This window comes from Lynx canadensis, chromosome B1, assembly GCF_007474595.2.
Source record: "Lynx canadensis isolate LIC74 chromosome B1, mLynCan4.pri.v2, whole genome shotgun sequence".
NCBI classification, from domain to species: Eukaryota; Metazoa; Chordata; class Mammalia; order Carnivora; family Felidae; genus Lynx; species Lynx canadensis.
Window position 1 is genome coordinate 79,335,249 of NC_044306.2, and position 15,884 is coordinate 79,351,132.

The 15,884-nt window shown below is 40.2% G+C and overlaps 1 protein-coding gene across 1 annotated transcript in view; it reads left to right on the plus strand.

The window, feature by feature from the left end:
• NR3C2 (nuclear receptor subfamily 3 group C member 2) overlaps positions 1-15,884 on the plus strand; it is a 349,492-nt gene that overhangs the window by 301,040 nt on the left and 32,568 nt on the right. The window contains exons 7-8 of the mRNA XM_030312947.2: positions 5,727-5,857; positions 11,460-11,617. Of these exons, the coding sequence (XP_030168807.1) occupies positions 5,727-5,857; positions 11,460-11,617 (289 nt within the window). The remainder of the gene's footprint in view (positions 1-5,726; positions 5,858-11,459; positions 11,618-15,884) is intronic.

A 15,884-nucleotide genomic window follows, 5' to 3' on the forward strand; every position in this document is an offset into this window, starting at 1 on the left:
CTTTTTAACTTGTATAGTGTCAAATGCATGTTGTGCTGTATTCCATGGATATCCTGATTTGTAATCCACTCCACCCCATTGTACAACCTAAATCTCTCCTCTTTCTTTTTTAGAAAGTTTTGAAGAACTTCACAAATGCCATATCTATCTTACTAGACATTTGATCTTCCTTTGTGTAAGTTTTCAGTATCATCTTGCTCTAATAGCATCATCATATGCAAATCTTCATTTGGTTGTCTTCACTTTTTTCTTTCCTTCTCTCTCTCATTCATTCATAGAACATACATTGAGCAAAGATTGACACATGACACTTGGCTCTCATATTCTATTTAATATTCAGAAAGGTTAGCCAGACATGGATCCTGCCTTTAAGAATCATAATCATCATAATGGGGGAACTGAATTGAGCCTTTTTTTTTTCTCTAAGCACATAGAAATTCTGCATTTAAAAAAGAAAGTCTTAGAGGGGCGCCTGGGTAGCTCAGTCAGTTGAACATCTCACTTCAGCTCAGGTCATGATCTCGCAGTTTGTGAGTTCGAGCCCCGCGTCGGGCTCCGTGCTGACAGCTCGGAGCCTGGAGCCTGGAGCCTGCTTTGGATTCTGTGTCCCCCCCCCCCCACCTCTCTCTCCACCCCACCCCTGCTTGTGCTCTGTCTCTCTCTGTCTTTCAAAAATGAAGAAACATTCAAAAAAAATTTTTAAGTAAAAAAAGTCTTAGATATATAGGCAAGCTTAAAAGGGGGAACAAACAGGTGCAAGAAGAGGGAATTCACAGTCCGAGTGGTTTAACTTGGACCCAAAGCTATAGTTGGCGCACAGACTAGTGGATGTAGATGAATGCTTTCGACAGGGGGGGTGGATATTAGGACACGAACAGGAGACAAGAACATAGACTCTGGCAAGGCTGGAGCCTAAAGTGGAAGCTCTTGTATAAAGCCACAGCTCTGCAGAGATTTCACTGTCTACTAATAAGGACAGTAAGGGGCGCCTGGGTGGCGCAGTCGGTTAAGCGTCCGACTTCAGCCAGGTCACGATCTCGCGGTCCGTGAGTTCGAGCCCCGCGTCGGGCTCTGGGCTGATGGCTCAGAGCCTGGAGCCTGTTTCCGATTCTGTGTCTCCCTCTCTCTCTGCCCCTCCCCCGTTCATGCTCTGTCTCTCTCTGTCCCAAAAATAAATAAACGTTGGAAAAAAAAAATTATAAAAAAAAAAAAAAAAAAATAAGGACAGTAAAACTCAACACACCAGCCAGCCAGCCCAGGGACATGGCAGGGAAGCTGAAAGACATAAGAAACACAAGCCTGTATCACATCAAATGTGGAGTCTAAATTTAAACTACACAAGTCTTGCAAAGAGCATGTAAGCTAAGACATTAGCATAAAAGCTGGTCCAAAACAAGTGAAATGTTTATACCCCCAACAGTTATAAGTGCTGAAACTTCCCTCAGAGTCCCTTCCACAAGGCAATGCCCCGAGGATTCACCCAGGCCAGAACAGTGCTCAGACATGCATATTAGCATCCCAGAAAATTGAACACCACCACCAAAAAATCTGAAGGCAACTAGGAAACACACATGTTAAAAGTATTCAGGGATGTAGTAAGTAAAGGTGTAATTTAGGGAAAGAATATATAATAACCACAAGGTAAGAAGTACCTTATGGAAAATAACAGACGTTTGAGGAAGAACTAAGTAGTTATTTCTAGGCATCTAGACATGAAAAATGTTGTCATTTAAAACTGTAGACATTAAACATATCAGACACACAAAAAATATGTATAGTTAGAAAGTGAATCTGAGAAAACCGCCTAGTTACAGTCCAGAGAGATAAAAAGATAGAAATATGAGAGGGAGGTTGATATGGAAGACATAGTGAGAAGATCCAAGGCCCTGTGAATAGGAGTCCAAAGAGAAAAAGTAACAGGAAAGGGATAGGGGTGATACTTGAAGAAACAACGTAGAAGGACATTTTGGAACTGAAGAAATACCTACATCTTCAAATCAAATAAGGATATTGAGTCCTGAGCAGGACTTAGATCCTTCATAATGAAACTGCAGGCATCAAATAAATGGAGTTTTTGGTAAGTTACCAGAGAGAAAATGGAGGCTACCTGCATTAGAATGACAACTAGCCTAACAAGAAATCTCCCCAAAGCAGCTGCTATTAAGGCCCAGCTACAGTGGAATACTATCTTCAGAGTATTGAGGGAAAGTATCAAGCTGGAAAATCTCTAATTTTTTAATTTTTTTTAACATTTATTTCTTATTGAGAGACAGACACAGAGCCTGAGCAGAGGAGGGGCAGAGAGAGAGGGAGACACAATCCGAAGCAGGCTCCAGGGTCTGAGCTGTCAGCACAGAGCCCCACAAGGGGCTCAAACTCACAAACCGGGAGATCATGACCTGAGCTGAAGTCGGATGCTTAACTGACTGAGCCACCCAGGTGCTCCTCTAACTTTTTAAAGAATGAAAGTAAAATAAAGGCATTTTCAGACAAATCAAGACTGAAAGACTTGAACTTTCAGTGATTGACCGCTGTTGAAAGAATTATGAGAAAATATTCTTTAATATGTAAGAAATTGAACCCAGAAGGATGGAGTGAAGTACAGGGAACAATGGGGACCAAAGAAACACATCAAAATGAGACAGACGGGCATGTGGGTGTGAAGAGAGATGGGCTGATTTCAGGGGAAATGTGAAAAACGGTGTAATGTAAATTCTAAAGAGCAGTAACATGGAGGACTAGAAGCAGTAGACCAAAGGTATTCTACTTGTTTGTGTGTTTCTCATGGAAAAGCTATGGATTAACTTTCAATTTTTAAGTATACAAATTCACAACATGATAATTAAAGAGTAAAAATAAAATGTGTACCTTCTGAATCCATTCCTGGAGCACAGGGGGATTTTTTTTTTTTTTAATGTTTATTTTTGATAGAGAGCACAAGGTTGTGGGGGGGAGGGCAGAGAGAGAGGGAGACACAGAATCCGAAGCAGGCCCCACACTCCGAGCTGTCAGCACAGAGCCTGTCCCGTCCAGGGCTTGAACCCACGAGCTGTGAAATCATGACCTGAGGTGAAATCTGAATAACCGCTTAACCAACTGAGCCACCCAGGCACCCTGCAAAGGGGGATTTTTTTTTTTTTTTTAAGCCGGATCAATTCAGTAAAAGGAAGGAAAGTGGCAAGAAAGAGAGAAAAGAGGAAAGTTAGAGTGATAAAAAAAAAAAAAATCGTAAAACATCAGTAACCTTGATAAAGGAAAACAGATTAAGTTGTTAAAATACACAGACTCTCAGATTTTTTTTTTTTTTCAACGTTTATTTATTTTTGGGACAGAGAGAGACAGAGCATGAACGGGGGAGGGGCAGAGAGAGAGGGAGACACAGAATCAGAAACAGGCTCCAGGCTCCGAGCCATCAGCCCAGAGCCTGACGCGGGGCTCGAACTCCCGGACCGCGAGATCGTGACCTGGCTGAAGTCGGACGCTTAACCGACTGCGCCACCCAGGCGCCCCTCTCAGATTTTTTAAATCCTTTTTTTTTTTTTTTTTTTTTTTTTTGGTGTTGGTAAGAGACATGTGAAATATAATTAGGGTCTACCAGGGAAATTCTAAAGAGAGAGCAGAAGAAAATAAGAGACAGGAAAGGAGAAAGGAAGAAACAAAATTAATATCAGAAAAAAAATTTAAGGCAAAAAAAAATACTAAGAATAAAGGTAGTGTTGCTTAGTGATAGAAAGGGAAAAAGCTTAACAGTAACATGGATAAAGATATGGAGAGACACGTCACCAAACAAGAAACCCAAATGGTCAAAAAGCATTTGAAAAATGTTCAGCGGACTGGTGTTAATGGGAATGCAAGTAAAAGCACCAATGGGGCTATCCTTTCAACCCCCATCAGTTGGCAACAAATTTTAAATTAGATAATGAAAAGTATTGCCAGGGATGTGGAATAAAAGGAAATTCTTATCTCTTACTGGTTGGAATGGAAGCAGCAGATGTGTGCTGATCTATGACTCAGCAATTCTGCTGTCATTGTGTATCCTAGATTAATGCACAAGGTATACCTTGGGCATCATCCGTGATAGTGATAAAGAGGAAACAACCCAAGTGGCCATTGGCAGTGGGATGGATAAGTAAATTGTAATATATTCAAACAAACAAAACTTGCACCAGTGTCAATGAATTAAATTACAGTTACCTGTATTAAAATAGATGCATCTCAGAATTACAACATTGAATGAAAATAAGTTGCAGAAGAATGTGTATATCTAATCTCAAATTTACATAAAACAAATCAGGTACTGTATGCTGTTTTTACAGATACATACATGTGGTAGTAAAATATGCACATCTGAGAGGAAACAGTAGATCCCCCAACGTGCGCGAGTGCCCTTCTTGAAGGAAGATGAATGGGAACCAGAAGGAAGACAGAGCAGGCTGTAACTCCGCCATGTTTAATTTTTAAAGATCTGAAGTAAATATGACAAAAAAACATTAGCATTTATTTACATTGTTAGTTCTGGATAGTGGATGCCTAGGCTCCTGCTATTTGTGTGTGTGTGTGTGTGTGTGTGTGTGTGTGTGTGTGTGTTTGAAACATCTATTTAATTAAGAATATCTTCCAGCTTCTGGGAGACAAAAGACATATAATAATAATGGAGAGAAAATGTTCTGTGTTCCATTTTGGGTTCTGTGCAGGTGGCTTTCAGAGTTGAGATCAAAGGGTTTCTGCCAGTGAGGGGAACCCAGGAATGCATCCTGGGAGCTGTATCGCAATGTTGCTGTCCCACAGACTCCTACCTGCCATCAGTCACCCTTGGAAATCTATCAGCCATCATTGACCTTTTTTTTTCTGTTTCTTTGGCCTTTGTCAAGTCTGTTCGCATTTTTCACTAATAGTCTCTTTTTCAGTTATTAAGTTCTGGTCATCATAAAGCAATAGTTACCCAGGCCCTCCCGAAAGATTTATGACTTTGAGAAAGAAAAATCTTAAAAATGAACTGATGCTTTGCTTACTTCTCATGGAAAGGGACAATGGTGACTTCTGTTGTTACATAATGTAGATGTTTAGGGAAACATTTGGATTTGGTGGAGGGAGAAGATTGGTTGTTTCCATGAAAATGTGCATATATTGCCCCAAACCCCCATCTTGCTTTTTGCCTTTATCAGAAAGATTCTACTCAAGGTTCCCACATTTAAAAATTTTGTCCAGTTTCCTTTTGGAATGTACTGCTGCAAACAGTTAACCGTCGTGTTTCATGACCTCCATGAGGATGGTCCATGTGGAGACAGGACTGATCATCACTGTCCTGTGTTCACAGCCTCTAATACAGTTTATCAAAATGCTAATAAGCACTTGGTATCTCAAAAGGAACAGAAGTTTGTGGGCTTTACCCCACATCACAATGGCCTCTCTGCTATATAACACAACACAGTCATCCTTACTCTTGACATAAAATTATATAATGCCACCCTTCGAAAAAGTTTGGTTTCAGTGCTTCTGATACATGGTTGCAGGGTACTAGTAAATGGGATGGCAGTGTTGGCCTAGAAGCAGTTTGCCAATCGGTGTGAAATCTAACTTGTCTTTCAAATACGTATCTGCTCCATGTTGAAGCCTTTCCAAAGGAAAACTCTGAGTCAGATCTCTTATTAAGCTGCCTTGGGCCACCAGTCTGGGTTTGATCATGAACCTTGTATTCTCAGACATTTTCTTCATTTCCTTTGCAGAGAGAAGATGCATCAGTCCGCCATGTACGAATTGTGCCAGGGGATGCACCAAATCAGCCTTCAGTTTGTTCGACTGCAGCTTACCTTTGAAGAATACACCATAATGAAAGTGTTGCTGCTGCTAAGCACAAGTAAGCTGATGTCCGCTTGGGCCCTTTTTCTATATTATTCAATAATCTTACCTTTAGGAGATTAGCCTGTTTACAGTGTCAAGTAGTAGGTATAAAAAATTTTCTGAGGAGGTGGGAGAGGGGCTTTGGTCTTTAGTGAATGAACTAAGTTACATGGAGAGTATGAAGCTTTGGGTAAAGAAGGAGCATATTCCTTCATCCACCTAACTACTAAATATATATTAAGTTTCTGTTATATATGCATGGGAGGATTAGGCAGATCAGGAACTACAGGAGTGAATAAGGTGCAGTTTCTGCCCTCAAGAGAGTTTTACTAGAAGATAGATTCAAAGATAATTTTAATACACTGCAGAAAGGGATACTCCAATCATTATAGAAGATAAAAGAATGTCGTGATGGCTCAAAAAAGGGAGAAGCATGTTTTGTTCTGGGGACCAAGGAGCGAGTCACGGTGAAGCTGAATCTTGGAGAACTTGGCAAGGATAATGAATTGGATATGAGGTCTGAGATGGCATTCCCATGAGGGGATGATGTGAGGGATTGTGGAAATGTGGGAAAGCATATCCAGGCAATAGAACTTAGTTTTGGAAAAGTTGTTTTGCCAATTAAGTTCTAAATTTCTATCTTATTTCTGTATTAATTTAATTAATTTTTCAAGGGGTATCAGGCTATATTTGGTTGGAGAGGAGTGGGGAATAAGGTTGGGGTGTAGGTTGGACCAGAATATTCAATGCCTGTAGAAGCCACCTGACCTTATTGGGTGGGCGGAGGAGTGCAACACCACAGACTTTGAGCAGTGGGATGACGTGACTTAAGCTGTGTTTTGTGTTTTTATGAAGATGTATCTGGCGCTAGACTAGATTAAAGGGCAAAGTTAAGGGGAGGCCGAGAAGCAAAGAGAATTTAGCCAGCTTAGAAGCACAGAGACCTGCTGTGAGCTGTTGAAATAATGACCTAAATGATGATGGTATGATGGACAGGAGCAAATGGATTCAAGAAACACTGCAGAACTGGCAGCCGACTAGAAGAGGAAATAAAAAGGATATGGATCAGAAGTGACACAGGTTTTGAGCATGGAGAAATGACTAAGACGGCAGTCATACCATTAAGAGGAACATGTTTATGTTGGGACTCAGAGAAGATTTGCTGGAGTTTTATAAACTGAGTTCTGTTTCAAATGGGTTAATTTTCAGATGTATCCTAATAGGTCAAAAGATAAGGAGAATTGGGGACTGGAACTCAGAAGACAGATTTGGGGATTGAGCTATGAATGTGGAATTATCCTCATAGAAAATTGTCATCTAAAGTAAAATGGGGAGTGGGGTTGCCGGGGCACAGAAAGAAGAGGAATGATCCAGTTGACTTACATGAAAGGAAGATGGCAGGACCAAAAAGACAGAGATGGGACTGTCAGAGAAGCAGAGAAACTGGGATCCAAGTACTGGTTTCCAAAAGGGGCATGACTAAGAGCAAAGCTTCCCCAAGAGAAAACTTGAGAGCTCAGAGAGAAGCCTACTAGAGTTGACCATTAGACATCGAGCAGCTGCCAGATGGCCAAGGACTTGCAGATTGATGGGAAGCTTTTCTAGGCTTCTGGAACCAAGTATGAGAGAAGAGAGGTTGATGACATAAGGTGCCAGAGAGACAACACAGGACAGGATTAGCCTTGGCAAAGATGTTGAGTACTTCTTCCTTGGGCAGCGACACAGACATTTTCAAACTCAGGGGATAGAACTTGAGTAAGTTTACATCAGATGAGAGCGATGGCAGGAGACAGTATGGAGAAGAAATGTCTAAGCCAAGTGCTGTGGCCGCTGGGGAAACAGAAATGTTCTGGATGCCAGGGCGAATGAATGGACTTCAAGGGATGAGAGATTGTTGAGTGACCACCTGGAAGCAGAAAAGAGAATCCAGTGCCTGCCCAGCACCACTCCCCGCCACCTTGGTCCATGAATCAGGGACATGGGAGAAGGGGCAGTTTTGAGTAGAGTCATTTGGGAGGAAGTGGCATCACTAGCCAAGGACAGACGGGGTAAGAAGAGATGTTGTTTCCAGCAAAGAGGGACTGGATCTGAGGAGGAGTTAGCCTGAATCAAGTAGTGACGAGCAGGAAGAGGGGATGCCACAGCGACTGTGGATAAGCGTCTGCTTCCCTATGGTTAGCACCTTGCAGTTGTTGAAGTGTTCGTATATTATCTAGTTTAATGCTTCACACAACCCTCTGAGATTGATGGCCCCATTCTAAAGTTAACAAAAAGGAGGCACACAAGTGTTTTTGTTCAGTATCCTCTGTGAATTAGAACTCAAACCCATGGCTTTGGACTTCACATCCAGTGTTGTTCGTGCTGGCCCCCAGAGCAGGGAGCAAAGGGTGCAAAGGCAGGCTGGTGGCATAGGAGCGTGGCAGGAAGAGTGGATCGGTTAGTGGGCCAGACTCAGGCTCCCAGGAAGGGGGCAAAACAGCAGCCTGGTAGGGAGGTGGGACCAGCACTTCACAGCTGTGTTTTGTTTGGCCTGCACAGGAATTTAGGTTGCTTTTGGCCTTTTGTCTTGTTTTATTTTCATTGAATTTGATCGCCCAGGGCAGGGCATGCTCTCTCCTGTTTGCCGCAGGCCTTACCATTCCTCACTAATTACACTCAGGCAGTCTCCTGTAGGGTTGTGTTTGCAACCCTCCTCTGCAGGGTCAGTAGAACCAGGCTCTTTCTCCCCGCTCTGTCCTTCCTCGAGATTTCTGATGTTCCTGATTTATCCTTTTGGAATATAACTGGAATCTATAAGTTCGGTGACCGTGATTTTATTCCCCTTTCCAAGCAAGGTCATTAACCATTACTGGCTTGAAAAATGTTTTAGATTGATATAGATGTAGATATAGATATAGACATAAATATATAGCTATAGATAGATCAAATGGGTGATAGAATTTAAATAAAGTATTTTTTTCTAAAAAATGCTCATGATACCAATTCTTTACAAATCCTGACTACTCAATCTTAATTGGTGTCTTATCCTTTTATACCATTTAATCAGTCAGTTTTTAATCAATTCTGATACCATTTTGTAGCTACCCGAATTAATTTATTAGCTTCCAACTAGCTCAATACTTTCAATTCTGGGTTTTGTAGATGCTGGAAAAGCAAAATAAAAAGGCAAGAAAACGTAAGTAAAGAATTGTATGAATCATAGAGCTGCAGGCTTTAGTAAGCTTATTTTGCTAATGTATGACAGAGTGTGTGAAAATTGTTCTTCTTATTTAGGATGTTAAATTGTACACCTAATGTCCAGTGTATCAAGAATGTCTTTACCAATGACATTGAGAGAATCTTGTGTTCTTAATGCTTATGGAGGAAAACAGACGACCCTCTATCCCAATTGTCTCTTTGCTCTTCTCCAGCCCATAGATTTTGGATGATTTCCAGCAGCCCTGCTGTATTTAATAAGTAAATTCAGAAAATCTGGGCCGACCTCCAAAATTTGAGGTTTTGCTTAAGTTCTCCTTATTTGTGGGTTTGCTTCAACTCCTAAAAAATCTGGCTGGGAAATTGGTACAATATATTTCAGTTACAGATAGTATATAAGTAATATTTGACATAAGTTGTTTATAATCTTGAGAATTTCCGATACAGGACTATCCATATGAAGGTCTTGGTGGATTTTAGTGGATATACCAAATAGTAGTGAAATATAGTAGTGAAATTTATTCACTCCATTCTAATTTTAGGTAGTTTTTTAATGTATAGGATGTTATCCATAAATATTTATACTGAAAAGCAAAAGGTTTACTCCATAATATTTTATAACTTAAAAAAATAAATGATAACCTGTGGGTGGGCACTGTTTGCAAAGTATTTGCAGACATTCAGTTTCTTTCAGAAAGTTTTAAGTTAACATTAAAAGTTTGGTAGAAAGTAGATCTAAAGTTTGACTATTAACATCCTGGTTATTACCATCCTTCATATTTTTTATACTTTTAAAACAAGGCTTTATTTTTAAAGAAAACAAACTATTTGTTATATAATGGATGGCATTTAACTTTTGACATGAATGTCAAATATTTGAACCCACAGCCACTCTTGTGGCAGTCTCGGGAATTTGTGCAATTACTATTAGGGATTTATTTTTTCCCCACAAAAATAGACTTAGATAAACCACAAACCAAAGCCTCAACAATTAAACTCGAGAAGACTGTTAACATAATACGTGAATTTAATTTGCAAGATAATCCATATTTTTGTACGGGACAGCCAGGGTTTAATTTGGAAGCAGCAGTATTTCAGGTTTCCAGGGTCCTCATAATACTCAAAAATGTACTTAGCTGTTCTAAAGGGCTGATGACCCAAGTGAATTATTATTTATCCCAGTTATGATAAATTAACAAACATGCTGTATAATTAAGAAGTGAAAATAAGAGCAGTTTCAAACTCAGAACATTAATTTCACAAGATGAATTTTCTTTAGATCTTCATCTCCTAAAAATAAAGTCCTAAGTGATTTCATTTTTCAAAGTTAAAGCATGCATATCACTATTGGCTATAGTAGAAAGAAAGCAAACACGAAAGTAGATTTTCAAAGGGAGTACTTTAGTTTACACTCTGCCCTACATACACCTCCTTCCAGGCACAGGAGCGCCTTTCCTCTGTAAAGTGCTTTCACGTGTGTCCTGGGACAAAGCATCTCCCTTCAGCAGGTCACAGAAACACTTGATATGTTTCCAAGCCCTGAATCCCAAATAAAAGTAAACACCAGCCACCACACAAAAGAAAATGTGATGCTTCATTTTCCACATCATCACAGATAAGGTGAACGTGGCTTATTCTCCGAAAAGTTTTCGATTCTGCCTTGCACGCAGAGCCACCGCTGTGTTACTCCTTTGCACACGCAAACCAGTGCACAGCACCACCACCAGGTTGTCTGGAAGGCCACGCGACCATGCCCAACTGCTCATAGGATCCTGAAAAGAAGATAGAAAGCACTTCTCAGCATGCCTGGCCTCCCCCTTGGTAGATGGCCAGTATCCCCAAGTGTCTTTGATATTTGAATATGGATATGGAGATGTTGCTTTCTAATTCTAGCCCCGGCTTAGACTGTTGGTGGCTCTTCCAGTTGTCCTGGAAAATCAAAGTGTATTTTCTTACCTATGAAGTACTTGCAAGTTAGGGTTCATAAGAAACTTTGATGACAGGGCACAAGGCAGTGTAGCATTGTGGCGATGAGGCAGGCTTTGGAAATTGACCTAGGTTTCTTTTCCTTCTTAGCCATTTATTTATTGTGTTTCTTGGGCAGGATTAAACCTCCAGTCTTCAATTTCCTCATCTGTAAAATGAGAATAATGGTTATGTCATAAAATTGATGTCAAGATCAAGTTAACATATGCAAGGTGTATATTAATATACATCCAATAAATAGCAGCTACTATTCTTTCATATATGGATGTGGACAAGAATTCACCAATAGACAACTGCCATATTTATTTATAAGTGCAATTAATTACGATTCAGTATCAATCTAAAAGTATGAGCCTAAAAACCCCAAAATATTCTACACCATTGTTAGAGCTGTTTCCCATCCTGGGAATTTACATGTCTGTATTCCTTAAACACAGTTCCAAAGGATGGCCTCAAAAGCCAGGCTGCATTTGAAGAAATGAGGACAAATTACATCAAAGAACTGAGGAAGATGGTAACTAAGTGTCCCAACAACTCTGGGCAGAGCTGGCAAAGGTTCTACCAGTTGACCAAGCTTTTGGACTCCATGCATGACGTAAGTAGAGCCTCTTGGTGCCTGTTAAATGAAGGATCAACAATCACACACACTGTTGACCAAACAGTGGAGAGGGGAGAAAGAGTTCTTAGGGCTTTGGGAAGAATAGAGGTAAATTATCCAGTGGGAGGCAGCAAGAGGTGAGAACTGATTAGAAAGGAAATTTCCTTCAGATAACCTTTGAAACAAACCTCATTTAAAGTAAAGGGTGTGGCTCTTTTCCATTCTGAGCAGGGTAAGAGTACTATGGACCATAATGGCAAAACCTCTGTGTCCTGGGCCAGGGAAAGCCCTCAGATTTGCTACAGGTGTCAGATCAAGTTTCACATTTCTGCTTACAATTTAGGAAATGTTTGGTTAATAAAAATGTTTGCTTTAACATTGCACAAATAGCGTCCATCTTCTACAACTGTTAATCTAATAACCCAATCTTCCCAAAACATTATTAGTGGTCTAGGGCCAACTGGGATCATCTCAATCTTTGCCAAATTTTGAATCCTATATTCATTCCTCACAGGAGTCACCTTTCTTGTCTTACGTAAATACAGAAAGTAAATTCTGAGCTTGTTTCTAAATCAATCAATTATAGATGTAGTCGAGGTGTTTGTTAGCAGTTTCTACAAAATATCGATTTGGATAACTTGCTTTGTTATGTCACTTGAAATATGCTTCTTGTTTCACTTTGTGAGCAGTTTTCTCTAGTTCTGGCTCAAAAAAAAAAGTTGTACACAGTCATGCTGATTTAGTTTTTGATATTTGTGAGGTTTTCATACTTTCTTCTGGAAAAGTTATTGCCCAAGTTCAGCCCATATGATTTGTATAAGAATTCAGATATTTCTCCGTTCAGAAAAATGTTGCCAGGCTCCATGGCTGGTATTATAACAATACTACTATTGAAATAATGAGTCATCCTTTAAAATTTTGTTTATGCCAGTGGAATGTGGCGTCTCTGTGGTTTGATTGATAAAGAATGTCATTTTCCGGTGTTTTACACCAAAGACTCCATACATATCACATTGATTTTGCTTTCTCTCAACTTTTCATGTGATGGGTCACATTCCCACAAGGTGAATTCAGTGATAATTTTGCTAATTGTCAGTGGCCTAAAGAGCGTGGCCTAATGGAAAATCTTAGGATGAGAAAATGATGGCAAACACAGCTCTAGAGAACACAACTCACATGGGGAACAGAGAAAAACAGTGCCTGGAGGACAGGTCATCTGCACAAGAACCAGTAGTACCTGGTTTCTTTCTTCTGTCAGTTTTGTTGAAAGTCCTTTCTAGTGGACTCTGAATGGGTTTTTGTGGTTCCTTCTTGATGAATTTCTGCAAAATTCCCCGAGGGAAAAAGGGTCCTTTTAGTATTTTTTTTAATCAAGGTATAATTGATACGCAGTAAAGTGAACATTTTTTTAAATGTTTATTTTTGAGAGGCAGACACAGAATCTGAAGCAGGCTCCAGGCTCTGAGCTGTCAGCACAGAACCCAACGTGGGGCTCAGACTTACAAACTGCGAGATCATGACCTGAGCCAAAGTCGGACGCATAACTGACTGAGCCACCCTAGGCGCCCCTAAACTGAACATTCTTAAAGCGTGCCTTTGGGAAATGTGACACAGTATACACCCATGAAATTGTCATCACCATCAAGATAACAAACATATTTATTACCCGAAAAATTTCCTTGTGCCCCTTTTTTAACCTTTACTTCCACCTCCTGCTCCCCAGTTGCTTTCTGTATTGCTTTCTGGCAAGTTGGACTTCTATATTCCCGAGTCTCACGTACATGGAATCATGCAGTATGTACTGTGCTTTTTTTTCTTTTTGTCTGCCTTTCTTCACTTAGCATAATTATTTTGAGATTCATCCATGCTAATGCACGTATCACTAGTTCATCCCACCATACAGATATTGCACAGTTTGCTAGTCCGGTCACCTGTTGATGGACATTAGGTTGTTTCCAGATTAGGGACTGTAACGTAGAAAGCTGCACTGAAATTTGTGTACAAGTCTTGTATGGACATTGCTTTCTTTTTCTTGGGTGAAGAGCTAGCTAGTAGTAGAATGCCTGGGTCATATGGTATGTGTGTTTTCATTTTTTATGAGACTGACAAACTGTCTTCCAAAGTGCTTGTCCAGTTGTACATCCGCTTAAGACGTGTGAGTTCAGACTACTCCACTTCCTTGCTGGCAGTTATGGCTAGTCCTTCTAATTTTAACCATTCTAATAGCTACGTGGTGGTATCTCACTGTGGTTTTAATTTGCATCTCCCTCATGATTAGTGATCTTTTCGTGTGCTTATTTGCCATCTTTATGTCATCTTCTGTGAGTTGTCTATTCAGCTGTTTCACTCATTCTTAAAAGTTGGATTGCTTTCTGATTGTTGAGTTTTAAAAGTTCTAGATACGGGTCCTTTATCAGATTTATGATTTGCAAGTATTTCCTCCCAGTCTGTGGCTTATCTTCGTTTTCTTAACAATGTCTCTTGAAGAGCAGTTTCCCATTTTTTTTTATAGAGTCCAAGTGATTGTTTCTTTCTTTCATGAATCTTGTTTTTAGAAGTCTTGGCCCAGGCCAGTGTCACAAAGCTTTTCTCCTGATGTCTTCTAGAGATCACTCTCCTTCATTGACAGATATGGAGTGTCTTAAAAACCATTTTTTTAATGTATTTCTCAGAGCATTTTTTTTTCTTGTGGAAGGGTGAATCCAATCCTCCTTATTCCACCATAGCTGGAAGGAGAACTTTCTTTGGGGAATCACTGCTGTCATTTTAATTCTGAGACCCTCGTTTTAAATTATCAAAAATATCTGCTCTTAGAAGTAGCCCAACAGAAGCATCTTGAACGCTCTATTTATATTCCTGTTCTAGACAGAACATTGAAAAATGCATTGTAAGTCTAGAGGGACCTTTCTAACATTCACGCTTACTCAGACTTGAGACTGCCTACAGCTTTTTCATTAGAGTAAATTAGTGAATCAACATTTGTGGAATTTTCTTCCAGGGAACAAAGAGCTACACAATGACTGGCTCTGTGCTCAAGCCTAGTTTTGGTCACCTTGTGGAAAAAGAGCATTTGTTCCTGAGGTTCGCACAAATAAGAACCCTATGAATCAAATCAAAGTTCTGCTTAAATAGCGTGCATAGCATGCCACCCCTCAGGACACATGTCCATAGATCTCAGGACATGTGGATTTCTCCCACATGGTGCACACGTGTGTTGGCAGAATGGTGCCAAGGTGAGTGAAAGGAACATTCTCTGAAAAAATAGGTTGGCAGCTATTTGAATCGGTCAGCAACTTTAATGAATCATAATCCTCCTGAACATCAATCTTTCCCCAAAGAATGTTTCAAAGAAAGCAGCTGTGGGCAGGCGGCTAGGAATAGATGTATTTTTGCATTGTAAATGTTTGGGTGGTATTTGTAAAGCATACCGATTTCTTATTCTTCTAAAGAGAATTGATCATTAATAGTCATTCTCTAGCTATTGCTAAGACTGGTGACTAATTTTCTATGTGAAAGAAGCACATTTCTGATAAATTTATTGGTAACTTCTGTTCATTCATAGAGGTCAAGGATTATATTATGATCTTTGTGTAGAACTGTTAGTAAATGTTAAATGATATTAATAGTACTTTTTAGAGGCCTTTTTCTATTAGTTTCAAGGTCATACTATTGTGATAACTTTATTTCAACATATATACTAGAAAAAAAGGGGCCTGGTGCCTAGCAATATTGACAGGGCTACAGGGGATACAAAATAAATACATGACACCAACCCAACCCTCAGATAGCTGAGATTCTAGGCAGGTGGCTGGAGCACAATATGCATGCAGCAGAAAGTAATCAGGTACCAGAACTGGCCATCTGGGCAGTAGAACCTTGGAGAGCACATGAGTTGCATTCTTTCCTGTGCCAGTGAGTCCCCACCCTGTTCTGGAACCGCAGGTGCAAGTGTGAATAGAATACCTGTCCTTAGGAATCCCATTTGTTTGATGGGGGAAGATGTTCCGCTTACTCAACAAATGTTTTCATATTTGAAAGTGCAAGGCAGCGTACTCAGGGGAAGAAACCCAAAGCCTGACCTCCAGGAGCTTGTAGTCTGCCCAGGGCACCCAGACGGCACTACACAGGCATTGTGTTTGGGAGCTCCGCTGAGGTGAGCGTGCCATTAGTTGTGGATGTGGACTCACTGCTGTTTATTCTGAGTTGATAATAAGTCTAATTGAAAAGTTACAGGAGTCAGCTGTGCCAGGCAGGCGTCCTGGAA